Raw genomic sequence first — 18,041 nt, 5'->3', positions numbered from 1 at the left:
AGTGGTGTCACCCCTGAGAGAAGAATGACAACTCTGAATAGGGCCCTGCAATGATGTAGGGGAGGGGCTTTTGAGGAGGCCAAGAATTACTCATGGGGGGGAGGGGGCTGAAAATTGCAAGATTGTACTATTAAAGTCTGCAGTGTAATGAGCTCACTGGTGTGTCACCGCTGTTCTCTGCTGGATGGATTCAGAACTGCTCAGCTGGGGGTCATAAGCACTATACTGCTAACAGCTAATGGAGATTCTCCTTTAGCTCCCATGCTTAGCATTAGAGCTAAAGTTCCAGGCACAGCTAGAGCTACAGCTGAAGGGATGGGAGGGGTTTCTGCCTGCACTAAACTGGCCTACTTTGTAGCCCAGAGCCTGCCCTGGCAGGACTCCAGGGCAGGCAGAGTGCCCTGGCTGGGACAGCCTGCCTCAGTGACTGTATTCGCAACCAGCAGGAGCTTTTAGTCCGGGCTTTGCTCCATTCCTAGATTTAACACAAAGCCTGCTTTCTTCTCCCCACGCAATGGGAGGCTCAGCCGCTGCTTCCCAGGCAGCCTGCCCCTGCTAGCCTCCTGCCTCCCGGGCAGGATCAGCATGGCCTCAGGTAGGGCGAGGGGTGCTCGGGCTGGGAGAGAGCAGGGCGGGGGCTGCGAGCTTCTGTATCAGTGTCTTCCCCCGCTCTACTTCCCTTTCCGCTCTGTTACTCTGAAGCTGACATTGGTGCCCCCCGTTCCCCCTCTCTTAATCGAGCAGATAAGCCTCCCTCCCCCCAGCCGATCCGCCCTCCCTCTCTCTGCTCACCGGCCTCGCTGCTGTTCGACCCCCTCCCACGCAGGGCGCGCAGGTTGCAGAGCCCAGCGACGGCTTTGCAGCCCGGGGGGGGGCGCTGCCGCGGGGGCCGGGCTGCAGTCGGGCTCCACCGGAGGAAGATCCGGCGCTCGGCTCTTGTAGCACAAAGGCTGATTGTTCGGTTCCTCTTTGTCTTTCCGCCTCGCTTGTTCGCACCCCGGGTTATCTCCAGCTCCCCGGGTTAAGAATTGAGGCGCTAACATCCAGGGCCCGGGGGGCAGGGAAAGGGTCTGTGCGGGGGAGGGGCAGTGTTAATCCCACTGACTCCGCTGGGGACTTGGATTGGGTCCAGCTCAACCCATGCTGTAACGGTTTCCTTTGGAGGCACAGCTGGTGTTTACTACACACACGTTATGCAGCATAACATGCTGGGACATTACAGGGGCTGCCCAGTACCCAGGGGTTTGTGTGTCACGTTCCCTGCTCCACGATCACACTTCGCTGGGAATAATCTGCAATTCTCCTGCAGCTGGTTGGAAATGGCACTTCAAATCGCAGGCGCTCTTTGCTCCTGCCAAAGGCCCTGGCCTGACTCCGCCCCTGCTCGGGGTTTAATGCAAGGGCTGCCAAGATTTTCTTTTCTGAAATGTGCAAATAGAAACATTTCCCCCTGGGGCACCAAGGTTCCTAGTGCAGTGGAGCAGAGCCTAGCTGCTGGCAATTCCCCAAGACAAAGGTGACGCAACCAGCAGTTGTGAAATCTCCAAGCCCCAGGCTGGATCCAGGATCAGTATCTAGACAGAGCTCCGGATTCTTCCTTTAATTGTTATTTCTGTGAGGGCAGCATGAGGCTTTTGGGGTGACCTGAGGTGTCTGGAGCAAATCACTGGCCTCTGCTTACAGAGAGTGAGGGCCTTGTCTGTGCCCACCAGGGGAAAGTCTCCCAGTTCTGGTGGCTACTGGCAGGGGTGGCTCTAGACATTTCGCCACCTCAAGCACGGCGGCATGCTCTGCCGGTCGCCGGTCCCGCGGCTCCGGTCAACCTCCCGCAGGCGTGCCTGCGGTGGGTCCGCTGCTCCCACGGCTTTGGTGGAGCCGCAGGACCAGTGAACCCTCTGCAGGCATGCCTCGGCAGCGGAGCCTCCCGGCGACCGGCAGAGCGCCCCCCACGGCATGCCGCCCCAAGCACGCCCCTGCCCCTGCTCTATCAGCTGGAGCATCTTATGAAAGGTGGATCTCAGCTTTGTGAACTGAACAAGCACTGAGCATTGGATGAGGAATACTTTATTCCAGGAAAGGGACTTGTTAGTTGTTAATACATGTGGGCTCTAGACTGCATGTTACCTTTTCCTTTTACCTCATGTGTCCTTTTATTTGAATCTTTAACTCAAGTTCTGTTAAATAAAACTGTTTGGTTCTAGCGTGGACAGATCTAAGTGCTGTGAGCTAAGGAGAGTATTGAGGTGAGGTTCAGCTGGGGAACCGGGCATCCTGCATCCAAGGAGAGAATGGATTGATGTGCCTTGCCCGTGTCCAGAAGGCAAAGGAATCGGCCTCTCAAGTGGGATATGTTAATTGCTAGCCCACTGACAGAGTGGGGCTCAGGGAGCCCAGAGCTCACTGCTTGTGGTATCAGTAGCCAGGGGCGACTCCAGGCCCAGCACACCAAGTGAGTGCTTGGGGCGGCATGCCGTGGGGGGCGCTCTGCCGGTCGCCGGGAGGGCGGCAGGCAGGGTGCCTTCGGCGGCATGCCTGCGGAGGGTCCGCTGGTCCTGCAGCTCCGGTGGACCTCCCGCAGGCATGCCTGTGGAGGGTCCACTGGTCCTGCGGCTCTACCGAAGCCACGGGAGCAGTGAACCCTCCGCAGGCACGTCTACGGGAGGTCGACCGGAGGCGCGGAACCGGTGACCGGCAGAGCGCCCCCACGGCATGCTGCCGTGCTTGGGGTGGTGAAATGTTTAGAGTCGCCCCTGAGCAGGAGACGGCAACCTATGGCACAGGTGCCAAAGGTGGCACGCGAGCTGATTTTCAATGGCACTCTAACTGCCTCAGTCCTGGCCACCGGTCCAGGGGGCTCTGCATTTTAATTTAATTTTAAATTAAGCTTCTTAAACATTTTAAAAACTTTATTTACTTAACATACAACAATAGTTTAGTTATATATTATAGACTTATAGAAAGAGACCTTCTAAAAATGTTAACATGTATTACTGGCACACGAAAACTTAAATTAGAGTGAATAAATGAAGACTCGGCACACCACTTCTCAAAGGTTGACAACCCCCGTGGTCAGGGCCGGCTCTAGCCATTTCGCCGCCCCAAGCATGGTGGCACGCAGCGGGGGGCACTCTGCCGCTCGCCGGTCCCGCGGCTCCGGTGGACTTCCCACAGGCGTGCCTGTGGATGCTCCACCGGAGCCGTGGGACCAGCGGACCCTCCACAGGCATGCTTGTGGGAGATCCACCGGAGCCGCCTGCTGCCCTCCTGGCAACCGGCAGAGCGCCCCCCGCGGCATGCCGCCCCAAGCATGCGCTTGGCAAGCTGGGGCCTGGAGCTGGCCCTGCCTGTGGTAGAGTGTCTCCTTCATAATGGATTACCACCGGGGCTCTTCATCTCCAGCACAGTTACAGACTGTCTCTTCCCCCAGAGTTCCCCTGTTCAGAGACATTTCTTGGGGTTCTTTTGTCTCTGTAAAGCTTCAAGCTTGGACCTGGTCCAGACAGTAAACACAGGGCTGGCTCCCCTGATGTCCATTGTTCTCAGTGTTGATTGAGTTTGCCCTGAGACCACCTCAACTCAGGTGACAAGTTTCATTTCAACAGGTCTGAAACCCAGCATTCTGCAGGTTACACGCTCTAAAACTCTCTCCCATACAAACATCCTGCAATAACCCAGAAATCAGCTAGTGCTCGGCACCCGATCCCCTTCAGTGAAATAGCGAGAGGATGGTCAGACCCGGGGCAATATATCTGCCTTGGCATGTCTGTGTCACAGGTGGTGCCAGGTGCAGCACACACGTAACACCAGACAGTCCTTGCCCCAAAGAGCCGACAGTCTAAATCAGTGGTCCCCAAACTTTTAAGGATCTCCCCATTATCCCTGTCCACACCCACTCGGACAGAGGGAAGGGGGCTGCAGTTGGGGGGTGGGTCTAGGGCTAGAGCGAGGCCGCGGCTGGGGGTGGAGCTGCAGCTGGGCTGTGGTGGTGGCCTGCGGCCAGCGGTGAGGCTCAGGGCTGGTGCAGGGCCATTAATGGAGCAGCACTGCAGCTGGGACGCAGCTGTGAGCGGGACTAGAGCACAGCTGGGAATGGAGAAGGGATGGATGGCACTCCCCCCCTACCCTTGTGGGGGCTGGCCCAGGTCCTGCTGCACTCCCCCAGACTTTTCTCTGTACTCCTTTAGGGGATTGTGCCACTTGGGGGACTCTGGTCTAAATAAATATGAAAGGCAAAGGGTGGCGGGGAACTGAAGCAGAAATGGGTAAAGTGTTGCCCAAGGTCACCTAGAAGCAGAGTCAGCAACAGAACTTCTAGTCCAGTGCTCTCTCCACTAGGCCATGCTGCCTTTTCCCAGAGTAGTTTTATTGATGATGATACAAGTGGGGAGGATCTGTCCCAGCTGTGCTGTTCCTATTCCACAGTGGATCACCTTTCCACGACTCTTGTTCTAGCACTGCTTGGAGCAGAATGTGTGGAACAGGGCTGATACCTTCTGAAAATACTGTTTGGGGGAAAGTAGAACGTAAAGCAGTGTAAATCTTTGCCTGTGCTGCAGATCAGGATGGGAGTATGACTCTGTGGTTAGCGCAGGGGGTGGAGGTGGCAGGACAACTGGATTCTGCTTCTGGCTCTGATACTGATGTACTGCTGCATGTGACCTCTCTGCTTCCCCAGGGAATGGAGCCTAGCAGGTTGGGTTGGAAAGCGCAGAGGAAACATGCTGTGCAGCACAGCATGGGATCATCACCTGGTGCTTGTTCTGTGGGGAGACCCCTGGCAGGGGGGCCTGGATTGCTCCTCTCCTGCTCCAATCCCTGTCTAAATGCAGGAGTGAGAAGGTAGATCTGTCTGTAAGTGCCACTGTGGGCACAGATACACCTCTGAGGCATGTGTTTGTGAAGGGGGGCAGGCATCAGGGTGGGGTGGGGGGCAGGTCTGTCCGCCCCATCTTGTGCCAGGAGCCCCCATATTCCATAACTGCCCCTTGCAGAGTTCTTTCTTCCCTCCTCTGAAGCTGCTGGCCCTGGCCTCTGGCAAAGACTGGAAATTGGGCTCCAGGGACCCTTGGCCTCAGTGGGTCTGGAAACAGCTGTGATTAGACAGGCTTGGTTGGGGAAGCTGGGGGGAGCCCCCCAAGGGTGCTCCTAATGGAAACCCTGTATTTGGTGTCTGTTATTACTACTTCAGCACCCCTAGTTCCAGCACCAGTGACCCCCAGTTCTATCCATGCATTGCTCTAGCCCATGCACCTCCCCGCCCCTTCGCCTGGGAGCAGGGGGTCGCCCTTTCCCGGTCCCCGGGACCTGAGGCACGCGGGTTTGCCACCAGGACGGACAGCCTGGGACTTCGATCCAGCCCCGAGCTCGCTGCATCAATCATCAACCAGGGGAGGGGCCGAGCGGGCCGCGCAAGCTCTGGGACGCTGCTGCAGGAAGAGCTGCCGGCCGCCGCCGGCTCGTTAGCTGCGAGTCCCCCGCCGCGCACGGAAGCGAAATGTCAGCGGGCGCCGCGGCCTCCCGGGGCAAGCACCCCTTCCAGAAGCGGGGCAGCCTGCAGGGCCCCGGCGCCGCAGGTGAGCGCCGGCCGGGCCCCCGCGCCCGCGGGTGGCGCTGCCTTTGTTCCGCGCGGGGGCCCCGGGGACGGGCGGACTGGGGGGGGTGGGTCGCTGGTTCCTCTCGTGGCCATGTGGGCCCAGGCGGCGCCGCTGCGCGGGATGCTGGTAATCGCGGGCGTCTGGCTGGGGGCGCTGCTGCGGGGAGGGGAGCAGCAGTGGCAAAGGCAAGGGATGGATCGGGCTGGGGGGAGGAAAAGGGGACCCCTCTGCACCCCGCCTTGCACGTGAGTGTGAGGCCGGGAGCTCTGCACGCGAGTGTGTACCATGGATGTGTGGCATCGCATGCAGGGGGAGCGAGCAGGAGGAGGCAGTGGTTTTAGTGGTTAGAGCAGGGGACCGGGGTGCCTGGGTTCCCTGCCTGGCTCTGGGCAGGAGTGTGTTGTCATGGTTAGGATGCCTCAGTTCTTTCGCTTCCTAGCTTTGAGCCACCCCCAATGAGTTAGTGGCAGTTTCCCCAATTGTGAAATGGGGGTGATGCGCCTCGTCTGCCTTCAGCACGTGCTTTGAGATCCCGAGCTGAAAGCTGATGTGGAAGAGCCACATGTTGTTATGTCCCTGTTTGCCCTAGCTGGTCTGTGGTGTGTGGGGCATGGACCAAATCAAAATCTGGGGTCATCTCCCAGGCCTGGAACACAGCCGCCACCTTCTTTGAGGGCCACAGAATATTCTCCCTCCACCATATTCTAGGTCCCCCAGCATGCAAAGGCAGGTTGCTGCAGAGATGCCAAGCCTTGGGGGACCTGAGCAGCCTCCTCTAATATTGGGGGACCTGGTCACTTGCTTTGATATCAGCTCTGCAGGCCAGGTAATCCGAGACCCTGTTCTCTGGCCACAGGATACTAGTGATGCCTGTTCTAGTCAGTGGGGGCTGCTTGTATCTTGCGGTGTGAGAATCATGCCACTTAAGCACAGACTTCAAACTTGACCCCTAGGGAGGCTGTGAATGTTGGGTGGGTCTCTGGCAGCTTTGGGGGTGCTGTGCACCTGGCTCGTCGGGCGTGGCTGCATGTGCCCTACAGCAAATGTCATCTGCTTAATACTGGATCTGGCCATTGTGCCATCTATTCACTGTCCTATATTAGTCTTGGGCACCATGGTATCTGAGCGCCTAAGCAGCTGGTACCCTGATGTGTCAGAGGCAGGCAGGGAGGGAAAAGCCCACAATGCACCTAGCTAATCTGCGTATGGGTGTTGTGTTGTGCACTCATGGAGCTGTGTTGCATGGACACATTATTCTTATTCATTTATTTATCATCTGTGTTATCATAGAGCCTGTAAGCCCAGCTGACACCGATAAGCATGCTGTGTACTTGGGGGAGTGTGTATTTGTGTGGCTGTGTCTGATGGACACCCTGATGCTAACGTGTGTGTCTGTGTGAGAGGATGTGCTGTGTGCTCCGGACACATAGGAATAAAGGGGTGTGCAATTCTGCATGTGGCTCAATATCTTGTTTTTTCTTGCCTGCAATTATAATTGGGTAGCTGAAATGGGTAGCAGTCTCCTTAGTAACCTGCCTGGCCTGCCCCAGCCCGACGGTGCTTTGTGAGGCATGTCACTGCATTCCCCGCTGTGCTCTCCTTCGCATGGGGAGGGCAGGTTACAGAACCCACATGGCTCCTGCAAGGCAGAGCCACCTGGGCCAAGGGAGTGGAGAGGCTGACAAGAGGAGGAGGAGGTCAGGGCAGACAGGATTCCAGCAGAGGAAGAGTCACTGGGTTGCACCATCCCTCTAGGGTGTGAGATGAGGAAGGTGGTGAAATCAGCATCTCTGTGTGATGCAGCTGGTTCTGGGAGTCAGAGCTGGTATTGACAGGGCACTGCTCATGCTGTCAAGAGCCTAATTTCAAAGAGCAGCAAAGAGTCCTGTGGCACCTTATAGACTAACAGATGTTTTGGAGCATGAGCTTTCATGGGTGAATACCCACTTCGTCGGATGCATGTGCTGGATCCAGATCCAAACTGACATGGCTACCCCTCTGATACTTTGAAAGACACACTTTGCCTCATGCAGACAGCTGAGGTGGGTGCTGCGAGTCCCGTGGGCTGTGGGAGGCATCCTGCAGACACGCAGCAGACTCAATCTTGGTGGGTTGTAGATGTTCAGGTTTGAGCTGGAGCCTGGGCTCTAGAACCTTGTGAAGTGGTCCTGTGTCTACACTACAGTTAAACAGCCCTTTAGCCTGAACCCTGTGAGCCAGGAGTCAGCTGGCACAGGCCAGCTGCGGGTGGCCAATTGCAGTGTAGACACACCCTCGAAGAGATTCCAGCTTGGCTACACCTCGGTGAAAAGCTGAGACCTGCAGCCCAGGGATGCTGGGCTTGGGGAGAAGTAACATGAGCTCCAGGGGAACTGAGAAGATGGGTATCAGAGGGGTAGCCGTGTTAGTCTGGATCTGTAAAAGCAGCAAAGAATCCTGTGGCACCTTATAGACTAACAGACGTTTTGGAGCATGAGCTTTCGTGGGTGAATACCCACTTCCTCAGATGCATGTAGTGGAAATTTCCAGGGGCAGGTATATATATGCTAGCAAGCAAGCTAGAGATAACGAGGTCAGTTCAATCAGGAAGGATGAGGCCCTGTTCTAGCAGTAGAGGTGTGAAAACCAAGAGAGGAGAAACTGGTTCTGTAGTTGGCAAGCCATTCACAGTCTTTGTTCAATCCTGAGCTGATGGTGTCAAATTTGCAGATGAACTGAAGCTCAGCAGTTTCTCTTTGAAGTCTGGTCCTGACGTTTTTTTGCTGCAGGATGGCCACCTTAAGGTCTGCTATAGTGTGGCCAGGGAGGTTGAAGTGCTCTCCTACAGGTTTTTGTATATTGCCATTCCTAATGTCTGATTTGTATCCATTTATCCTTTTCCGTAGAGACTGTCCAGTTTGGCCAATGTACATAGCAGAGGGGCATTGCTGGCATATGATGGCGTATATTACATTGGTGGATATGCAGGTGAATGAACCAGTGATGGTGTGGCTGATCTGGTTAGGTCCTGTGATGGTGTCGCTAGTGTAGATATGTGGGCAGAGTTGGCATCGAGGTTTGTTGCATGGATTGGTTCCTGAGCTAGAGTTATTATGGTGCGGTGTGCAGTTACTGGTGAGAATATGTTTCAGATTGGCAGGTTGTCTGTGGGCAAGGACTGGCCTGCCACCCAAGGCCTGTGAAAGTGTGGGATCATTGTCCAGGATGGGTTGTAGATCCTTGATGATGCGTTGGAGGGGTTTTAGCTGGGGGATGTATGTGATGGCCAGTGGAGTCCTGTTGGTTTCTTTCTTGGGTTTGTCTTGCAGTAGGAGGCTTCTGGGTACACGTCTGGCTCTGTTGATCTGTTTCCTTATTTCCTCGTGCGGGTATTGTAGTTTTGAGAATGCTTGGTGGAGATTTTGTAGGTGTTGGTCTCTGTCTGAGGGATTAGAGCAGATGCGATTGTACCTCAGTGCTTGGCTGTAGACAATGGATCATGTGATGTGCCCGGGATGGAAGCTGGAGGCATGAAGGTAGGCATAGCGGTCGGTAGGTTTTCGATATAGGGTGGTGTTAATGTGACCATCACTTATTTGCACTGTGGTGTCAAGAAAGTGGACCTCCCGTGTAGATTGGTCCAGGCTGAGGTTGATGGTGGGGTGGAAGCTGTTGAAATCTTGGTGGAATTTTTCCAGAGTCTCCTTCCCATGGGTCCAGATGATGAAGATGTCATCAATGTAGTGTAGGAGAGAAGGGGCGTGAGTGGACGAGAGCTGAGGAAGCGTTTTTCCAGGTCGGCCATAAAGGTCGGCCCGCATGGCCCCACAATATGCCATAGTCATAAGAATGCTTAGCACTTATCCACTTCTCAGCCAGAGATCTCAAAGCACTATGCAAATAGTGGGCAAGTAACACTGTCCCCTTGTTTTCCTGGCAGGGAAACTGAGGCACAGGGAAGCGATTCATCCTGGGACACACAGGTAGTTTGGACCATGGCCAGGAGTTGCACTGGTGTAAATGATGGCACAAGAGAAGTGGGAATAATTGGGCAGATGGTCTTGTGACTGCGGGTGGATAGGGTGTGGGCTAGTCACATCCTCTGATACCTGAATGCTGTGTGATGCTTTAAAGTGTCCCAGAAACCAATCACAGGCAATTCCAGCTCTCCCAGATCAGCCTGTGGGGAAATCTCGTATCTTACATACATGGTGCATGGGGACCCTACTGAAAGACCTGTGGTGATCTTGCTCTGGTACAATAAGCCTTTTGACTTGACTGGCCTATTGCTACTCTTCTGTGTTAGAAGGTTTTTCTCCCTGTCAGGAGGGCATGTTAGTAGCTACGTAGGCAGTGCTGCCCAACAGTTAGTAACAAGGAACTGGAATCCAGAACTCCCGGCTCTGTCACTGGCTTGTGGTGTGACTGGGCAAGTTGCTCATCTGTGCCTCAGTTTCTCCATGTGTTCAGTGACTTGCCTACCTCCCAGTGATGGTGTCATTGAGGAAGAAAACAACTGGAAAATGAGAGAGAAAAAAAGTCTGACAATGTCACTTGCAATGCTGCCAAAGGGAGACAGAACATTAAGACCTGGGGTCAGGTCCTGGTTTGTTTGTGAAGTGGGCAGTGAAAGTTTAATAATCACTCTTCAGTTTCGCTCGCAGCCATTAACTTGGCCAGTGTTTTTCCACTGACTCTAGTGCTGGAAAAGACCCCCTCAGGCTTCCCTGCTCCAGGATAGTCTCCTATGGCCTAGGTTACAGAGTGGTAGCTGTGTTAGTGTGTCAGCAAAAAGAATGAGGAATCCTTGTGGCACCCTAGAGACTAACACATTTATTTGAGCATAAGCTTTTGTGGGCTAAAACCCATGAAAGCTTATGCTCAAATAAATGTGTTAGTCTCTAAGGGCTTGTCTACATCAGAAAGTTTCAGCGCTGGTGAGGGAGTTACAGCGCTGCAACTTTGAAGGTGTACACATCTGCAGGGCATCACCAGCGCTGCAACTCCCTGTTTGCAGCGCTGGCCGTACTCCCGTTTTGTCTCGGGTGTAGAGGATCCAGCGCTGGTGATCCAGCGCTGGTAATCCAATGTAGACACTTACCAGCGCTTTTCTTGACCTCCGTGGAAGGAGGAAGCCTCTGGTAATCAAGCGGGTCTCCTTTCCCGGTTTGCTCTCGCGTTCCCGGAACGCCGAGCAAGCAGGTCTCCTTCCCTGCGGTTTGCTGGGTGGCTCCGGGAACGCGAGAGCAAACCGCGGCGAAGCGGGTCTCCTTTCCCGGTTTGCTCTCTCGTTCCCGGAACGCCGAGCAAGCAGGTCTCCTTCCCTGCGGTTTGCTGGGTGGCTCCGGGAACGCGAGAGCAAACCGCGGCGAAGCGGGTCTCCTTTCCCGGTTTGCTCTCTCGTTCCCGGAACCCCCAGCAAGCAGGTCTCCTTCCCTGCAGTTTGCTGGGTGGCTCCGGGAACGCGAGAGCAAACTGCGGCGAAGCGGGTCTCCTTTCCCGGTTTGCTCTCTCGTTCCCGGAACGCCGAGCAAGCAGGTCTCCTTCCCTGCGGTTTGCTGGGTGGCTCCGGGAACGCGAGAGCAAACCGCGGCGAAGCGGGTCTCCTTTCCCGGTTTGCTCTCTCGTTCCCGGAACCCCCAGCAAGCAGGTCTCCTTCCCTGTGGTTTGCTGGGTGGCTCCGGGAACGCGAGAGCAAACCGCGGCGAAGCGGGTCTCCTTTCCCGGTTTGCTCTCTCGTTCCCAGAACGCCGAGCAAGCAGGTCTCCTTCCCTGCGGTTTGCTGGGTGGCTCCGGGAACGCGAGAGCAAACCGCGGCGAAGCGGGTCTCCTTTCCTGGTTTGCTCTCGCGTTCCCGGAACCCCCCTTGAAGCTGCCCAACAGCGCTGCAGTGTGGCCACATCTAACACCACTTGCAGCGCTGGTTGCTGTAAGTGTGGCCACTCTGCAGCACTGGCCCTATACAGCTGTACTAATACAGCTGTAACAACCAGCGCTGCAAAATTTTAGATGTAGACATGGCCTAAGATGCCACAAAGACTCCTCCTGCTTTTTCCTATGGCCTAGCCACCCAGTGGGATGGAAGGGGAAGGGGAGGGGTATTTAGCTGTGTAGGATTTGGACTGTAGAAATGCAGCTACAGTCCTGGCTGCCAGCAGAGCTGTTAAGGGCAACGGCTGACAGCGCCTGAAAGGGGCTTAGATTTTAGTTCTTTTAGGATTGGGGGGATTATTGGATATTCTCCCCACCCCCAGGTGTGAAAGCTACAGTGGTTCACAGCTGCCCTCTCCCCCGCCCCCTGTAATCCTTATCTGAGGCAAGGCGGGGTATTGAGCAAGTCACGTCCCTCCTCTGGGCTCCAGTTTCCCCATCTGTGCCGTGGGGATGGCTACACTGGCTCTTCTTTGTAAAGGGCGGTGGGGCCACTGACTGAAAGACCGTATAGAAAGGCAAAATATACATGGAGCCTTCCTGTTTGTTGCTAGCACAACTGTAGCATGGATAGGAGGCAGGAAGGGGATAATTCTGACTCTCTGCACAGCCCTCCCTGAGCCGGAGCACTGCAGAGCAGTGTTTGAGGAACCTGACCTAGTGCAAGGGGCTGTATCTGGGTTGCATAAGGGGACTCCTTCCCCATTCTCTTTCACAGGGGAGGATTTGCATGTGTGCTGCAAGCAGCTGCTCCTGAGCTTGGGGCCCCTGCTGGCTGGGCCCAGAGGCCAGCAAAAGAATCTGCTGAGAGAGGAAGAGGGAAATAGCGCAGGGGGACTGGGGTGGAGAGGGAGAGTGGGCGTCTCCCATCAGGGGAACTCTCCTGGAAAGGAGGATTTGGAGGGTGCCCCAAGGTGACTCTCATAAGGAGACAGGTTTGACTCGGGGATGCTAACAGGGTCAGAATGGGAGCAGGGTTCAGCTGTAGGCTGGAGCGAAGGGAGGAGCTGGCGACCGAGGGCTCCTGGTGCAGTAGAGAGGCATAGGATTTGTGGTGCACCCCTTTGCTGGTGGTGCGCTGCGGCCCTGCAGCTAGGCTCCAGGCAGGCTGCTCCTCAGCGCCAGTCTGTTCCGTCTCCGGGGACAGAAGCTGTTGTCTTTAATCCCCTGCATGAAGTAGGAAATAAACCAGCCATCTGGGAGCAGAGCCGAGGCCGTGATTGCAGTGACGCGGTCCCAGCCACGGCTCCAAACAGTGGTGCTGGGTCTGGAGGGCCTCAGGAGCTGGGAGCCCAACTGCTGTCACCGGAAAAGGGCCCAACTGTGACAAAAGCTGAACACCTGCAACTCTGGCGCTCACTCTCTGGGGCACCTGGGCCCTTTATGGTGTCCCCAGCTGGGCACTCCAAATACATTGGGGGAGCTGTGTTAGCAGTGGCTGCCACCCGCTTCCAGCTGTCAGGGTCCCCCCAGACCTGTGTTTATTCTGTGAAGCTATGGCTAGAGCTGGGGCGTGGTGTCCAGGGTGAGGAGAGGGAACTCCCATCTGTGACTCATTTCTTGCACCCCGATGCCGATGGCCAGATTTGTTTGCCAGGATGTGAGGCACTAATCTCACCTCACAGGTGCTGAGCTTGGGGTTGTCCCAGCTGGTGCTTCCTCAGGGCTGCCCGTTCTCTCTGGCACATGTGCCTCAGTTTCCCCATGGGTTCAGTGACTTGCCTACCTCCCAGTGAGGACTGCAATGAATGAATGTTTATGAAGCTGTGTGAGAGCCTTACAGTAGCATCTTTTCACACAAAATGATGATGTCATTTTGATGATATCATTGTCAGGGGTGCCAGGTCCCCTGACCTGAGGGCGGTATCTTGACATGGCTGCTGTCTCCCACGCTCCCAGCCCTGGCTGCCTCCCCTCCCCACTGTCTTGTTAATAAGCAAGCAACAGTGGCATGCTTGAGGGACAAAACTAAAGGCAGGGCCTGAGGCCAAGTGCAGCCTGATCTAGGGCATTCATACCCCACTCAGGGTGCAGAGAGAGAAGGGATGAATCTGTCCTGATATTTACTTACCCTGAATATTGGGTGGATCATCTGATCCCAGCCAGGTCTCACCAATCCCCTGCCCCCTGCTTGGCCCAATAGATGCTAAATTAGAGCCAAATGCTGAGCACCTGAGACTCCCATCAATTGCTCAGCACCCCCCACCCTCCAAGCTGAGCCTCCGTTCTTCCCTGGGTGTAACAGGTGCATGGGGGGGGGGGTCCAGTTGGCATAGCAGGTGCTGGGAGCAGGCAGTGGTGGGGTGCTGTATCATCAGGATGCCCCTGAGGCCTCCCTCTCGCCATCCGGGAGGGAAGATGCTGCCCTAAGCTGGAGTCCAGCCCGGCTGTGGGTGAGCACAGAGCTGTGCAATGAAAGGCCTGTCACTAGCTCCTCTGCAGCTTTCCATCTCGGGGATGGGGAGTGCAGGCTGGGCACATCCATTCACTCCACAGGGAGGGAGGAAGCAGCTGCTCCTTCTAGGTCAGTGTGAGTGTCTCATTGATCCGGGGCTGCAGCACCAAGAGCCAGCCCTGGTAGCCAGCCTCACCTAGCAGTAGCCCCCACCCCCTTCGGCTGCTGGGCCTCAGCCCTGCAAGGAGAACATTAAACCACACAACCAGAATGAGATTTAATCTCCCCTCCTCACCCTAGCCCTGCCCTTGGCTTGTCCACCACCTCCCTCAGTAACTCCAAGCCCCCAGGGGCTGGAGGCGGCCAGTGAGGTCAGACTTTGCCTTCTTCTGACTTGGGAGGGGAGTGGAGTCTAATGGTGAGGGGCTGGGAACCAGGACTCCTGGGTTCTGTTCCCAGCTCTGGGAGAGGAGTGGGGTCTAGTGCATCAGAACAAGGGGGCTGGGAGTCAGGACTCCTGGCTCTTTGCTCTGGCTACAGGATAGGGTTTGGGAGTCAGATCATGCTGTGAGTTGCACACCCAACACTGGAAGAAGGATGCTCAGGATGGCATGTGAGTCTGCGCTGGAGTAGGATGTTCTTGTGTGCCAGGCCTGGTTCTGGTCAAGACCTGGCCCAGCCCTCCCGCCTGGGTAGCCTTGGCCAAATCGGGACGCAGAGCCGCACAGGCTGAGCCAGATGCTCCAGTGCTGGGTGCTGCTGGGCTGGCGATAGATGGGCTGAGCTGGTGCCGTGGGCTCAGGGCAGCAACCTTGGCGTTGGCAGGAGGGCTCCTTGGACATTGATGTTACCTCGTGGATGAGCCGGGCCCCACGTGCTGGCTCTGTGCCCAGTTTGCGACCTAGTGCTTCCGCCGCCTCGGGAGATGATGTCTCAGGGCTTTGTCTGCCTCTTGTACGGGGCTGAAATATTTCTGGTCTCCGCCCCCCGGCGCGTGGCTACGGTTGGTACAGCCCAAGCCGGCTTCAGAGCTGGAATCCTGTGGGATTGCAGCTGCACGGAGGAGGCTGTGAAACGCTGACAGCAGCCACGTCCAAAGCCGTGTCCAGCCTATCGCCCCTCGTCTGATCAAGGCTGCTCGCTTGCTGCAGCCGTGCCTGATCAGCCCCCCAGGGGCTGTCCCCCTTGAGCTGTGCTCAGGTAGGAGATGATGGGATGCTCTGTTGGGAAGCAGTGGCTCAGAGAGGCCCTAATGTCGCAGCTCTGGGTTGTGTCTGAGCAGAGGAGCCTGCAGGTTTTGGGGGGTACCAGGTGTGAGGAGGGATGGGAGATGAAGCCGTGCGGGGGCACTGTGCCGTGGATGCTGGGGAGGAAACCCTTCTAGCAGACCCAGCAATATTGGCAGAGGGGGACTGGGGTATAGGAGTGGGGTATTTGCAGGGGCAGTAAGTCACATGTGGGAGAGAGGCTCTGTTCTGTGTCACTGCATGGGTGGTGTCAGGCTTCTGGAGCTGGACAATTATTTTTGGAGGGTGGTGGGGGCAGCCCGTTGAAGAAGGGGTGGGGGTGGAGCAGGCAGCAGCTGACAGACCCAGCAGCACTGGCTGGTGGAAGCCAGGGACACTTCTTGCGTGGAGCAGGTCTGGGCTGGGGAGGCCTGCACCCTGCCGCCATGAGGGCCAAAGGGCCCTGGAGGTGCTCAGCAAAGGCAGCTCCTCACCCCCCGCCCCCAGATGGAGGTTGGGAAAGGGGAGCGCAGGTGGGGAGATGCAGCTGCAGAGGGCAGGATTGGCTGAGGGAAGAGGGAGCAGTGCAGGAGCATTCAGGAGTATTTGGAGCCATGGTGCAGGGAAGGAGTTTGGGCTGCTGAGACAGCTTGGGCTCTGCTGCAGTACTGCCGGTCCTCCCAGGTGAGATGGCCACACTAGGATTTGGGGTCCCCAAAGACTGATGGTGGTGATTTGAAGGAGTCCAGGTGGAACTGGAGGCCCTTGCCTGGAGGCTCGCTGAGCTGCAGCCCCTACCTGGCCCGGTGGCACACTCATTAGCTAACGACACATTTGCTCTCGCTGGGCTTCCCAAGTGGGCGCTTGTCCCGACGCAGGCCCTGTCCACGTGCCATTGCCCTGGGAAGGCAGAGCCAGGGGTTGCTGGGGGTCCAGAGACCCTGGCCCTCATTGGCTTGGATTAGCCAAATCCTGTCCTTGGGGCTGGCCCCGCTGTGGCTGCCCAGCACCAATTGCTTCACCTAATGAATTGATGGTGTGCGCGGTGCATGAAGACCATTAGGAGACGTGAGGCCATTGACAGCTGGAAAAGGAGCTTTTCCTTTCAGCCAGTGCCAGGGCTTGGCCATGGGACCTGAGAGGAGAGCTCCAGAAGGGTCCTTCGCAAACACCCCTCAGCCACCCGGGCCAGCACTCAGCCAGGGAGTGCCCTGGGTTGAAGGTCTGATTTAACCTCTTCAGCAGCCCCAAATGGGCATCTCCAGGGCTGCCCCATGCAGCAAATACACCCCCATTGAGTGATAACCTTGCTATGAAGCAGAGTCCAGACACAAAAGGGTTAATGTGTCTAAGGGCTCAGTCTTTTGGCGTGAGAGAGCCTAGTTTCCCAATGAGACCTGACTTATATCCAGAGCGGTGATCTCAGGAGGTGAGTAACTTCAAAGGGATTAAACCAGTCCTTGTCTCCCCACCCAGACTTGCTAAGTGAGTGCAGTGGTTTCAAAACCCACTGGATAGTTAAGAGGGGTAGGAAGTGTCCCTGGCTTCTGAGCGAGACACACTGAGCCGGTAGGCAAGGGGGGACGTTGGCTATTGCTTGCATGCTAATAGCAGCACCTTCCGTCCCCAAGGATCCCACAGCACTTGACACGCAGTATACACAAGAATTGCTCCTTGCCCCCCGTGGTGCTGCAATGCAGCCTCCTCTTGGGTGGCTCACAGCAGTTGTTTCACGGTGCAGGGCAATGTTACACAGCTGCTAAGGACAGGAAATGAAGAAGAGTTGAAACTCAGAAGGGGGGAAGGCAATGGAGCTCCAGGCAGCCAGGATTTCAGCTTCATTTCTTATCTGAAAGATATTGCCCTCAGAGCACAGCACCTCCTGCTGTAGGTGTGGATTCCTCAGTTTGAGAGGGGTGGGGAATCTCTTCCCAATGGCAGCATCTCTCCCTGTACACTTCTGCATATTGTGTTGATTTTTTTCTTAACTCCCTCCCATCCATCGTCTCTGTTTAGCAGTTAAACATCCTTTGAGCAGCTCCCCAGCAGCTTTGGAGATCAAATTAATCTGCATCTCAGCAGCGAGTAGGAGTTTCCCCAGAGAGCTTGGAGAAGAAACCAACTTCTGTAGAATTTAAGCTTTCATTTAGAGTGTATGTGTGTGTTTTGCTTTTAGCTATGGAAAGAACCCCCCTTGAGTGGAATGTGGATGCACAGACAGAGATGGAAGGCTCCAGCTTCTCTGCCCCTGCTCAGAACTTTGCCTAACAGCTGCAGAGTGAAATTAACAAGATGTTGGTCAGTTCCAGGGCTGCCCTTCAGTATCCTATGGAGGGGGAGAATCAGGGTCATTCTGTGCTGCTGTTTGGGGAAGCTCTGAGCAGAGGCAGGTACTGGAGTGGATCAGCTGAGGGCTGGGTAGAGTAGAATAGTAGCTGTCTCTCTCACCTCCTCTGCTCCCCCCACCTACACCTCCCTTGCCACAGGGAGAATAGCAGAACCACCTCAGCAGTCAGCAGGGCCGGCTCCAGGGTTTTTGCTGTCCCAAGCAACAAAAAGAAGAAGAAGAAGAAAAAGCCGCGATCACATTCTGCAGCTCTACCGCCACTGCTTCAGTCTTTGGCGGCAATTCAGTGACTGGTCCTTCACTCTGAGAGAGATTGAGGGACCCGCCGCTGAAGAGCTGGACGTACCACCCCTCATCATTGGCCGCCCCAAGCAGCTGCTTGCTGGGCTGCTGCCTGGAGCCAGCCCTGGCAGTCAGGAGGTTCTCAGGTGAGGGTGGAAAAGAAGTAATACACTTCTCTCCCAGCCAGAGGCCAGGATGTGTCTGCCCCTCTAGCGAGAGATTGGAAAGAAAGAGGAGGCTCCATGAGGGAACCTGGGACAGCCTTTCCAGTAGGGCTCTGGCCATTC

General features: G+C 55.9%; 1 protein-coding gene across 4 annotated transcripts in view; it reads left to right on the top strand.

Moving 5' to 3' along the window:
- The first annotated feature begins 445 nt into the window (after positions 1 to 445).
- The window catches only part of AMPD2 (adenosine monophosphate deaminase 2), a 43,542-nt gene continuing 25,946 nt past the window's right edge, over positions 446 to 18,041 (top strand). For 2 of the 4 annotated variants that reach the window (XM_030561078.1, XM_030561076.1), the window contains exon 1: positions 5,447 to 5,573. In XM_030561078.1, the coding sequence (XP_030416938.1) occupies positions 5,495 to 5,573 (79 nt within the window). In that variant the 5' untranslated portion in view covers positions 5,447 to 5,494. Of the gene's footprint in view, positions 596 to 5,446; positions 5,574 to 14,972; positions 15,100 to 18,041 lie in introns of those variants that run through there. The other 2 variants (XM_030561077.1, XM_030561080.1) reach the window with 2 other exon arrangements.

This window comes from Gopherus evgoodei, chromosome 4, assembly GCF_007399415.2.
Source record: "Gopherus evgoodei ecotype Sinaloan lineage chromosome 4, rGopEvg1_v1.p, whole genome shotgun sequence".
NCBI lineage: Eukaryota > Metazoa > Chordata > Testudines > Testudinidae > Gopherus > Gopherus evgoodei.
The sequence above is the reverse complement of the archived record's forward strand: the minus strand, read 5'-3'. Positions and strand labels throughout refer to the sequence as shown.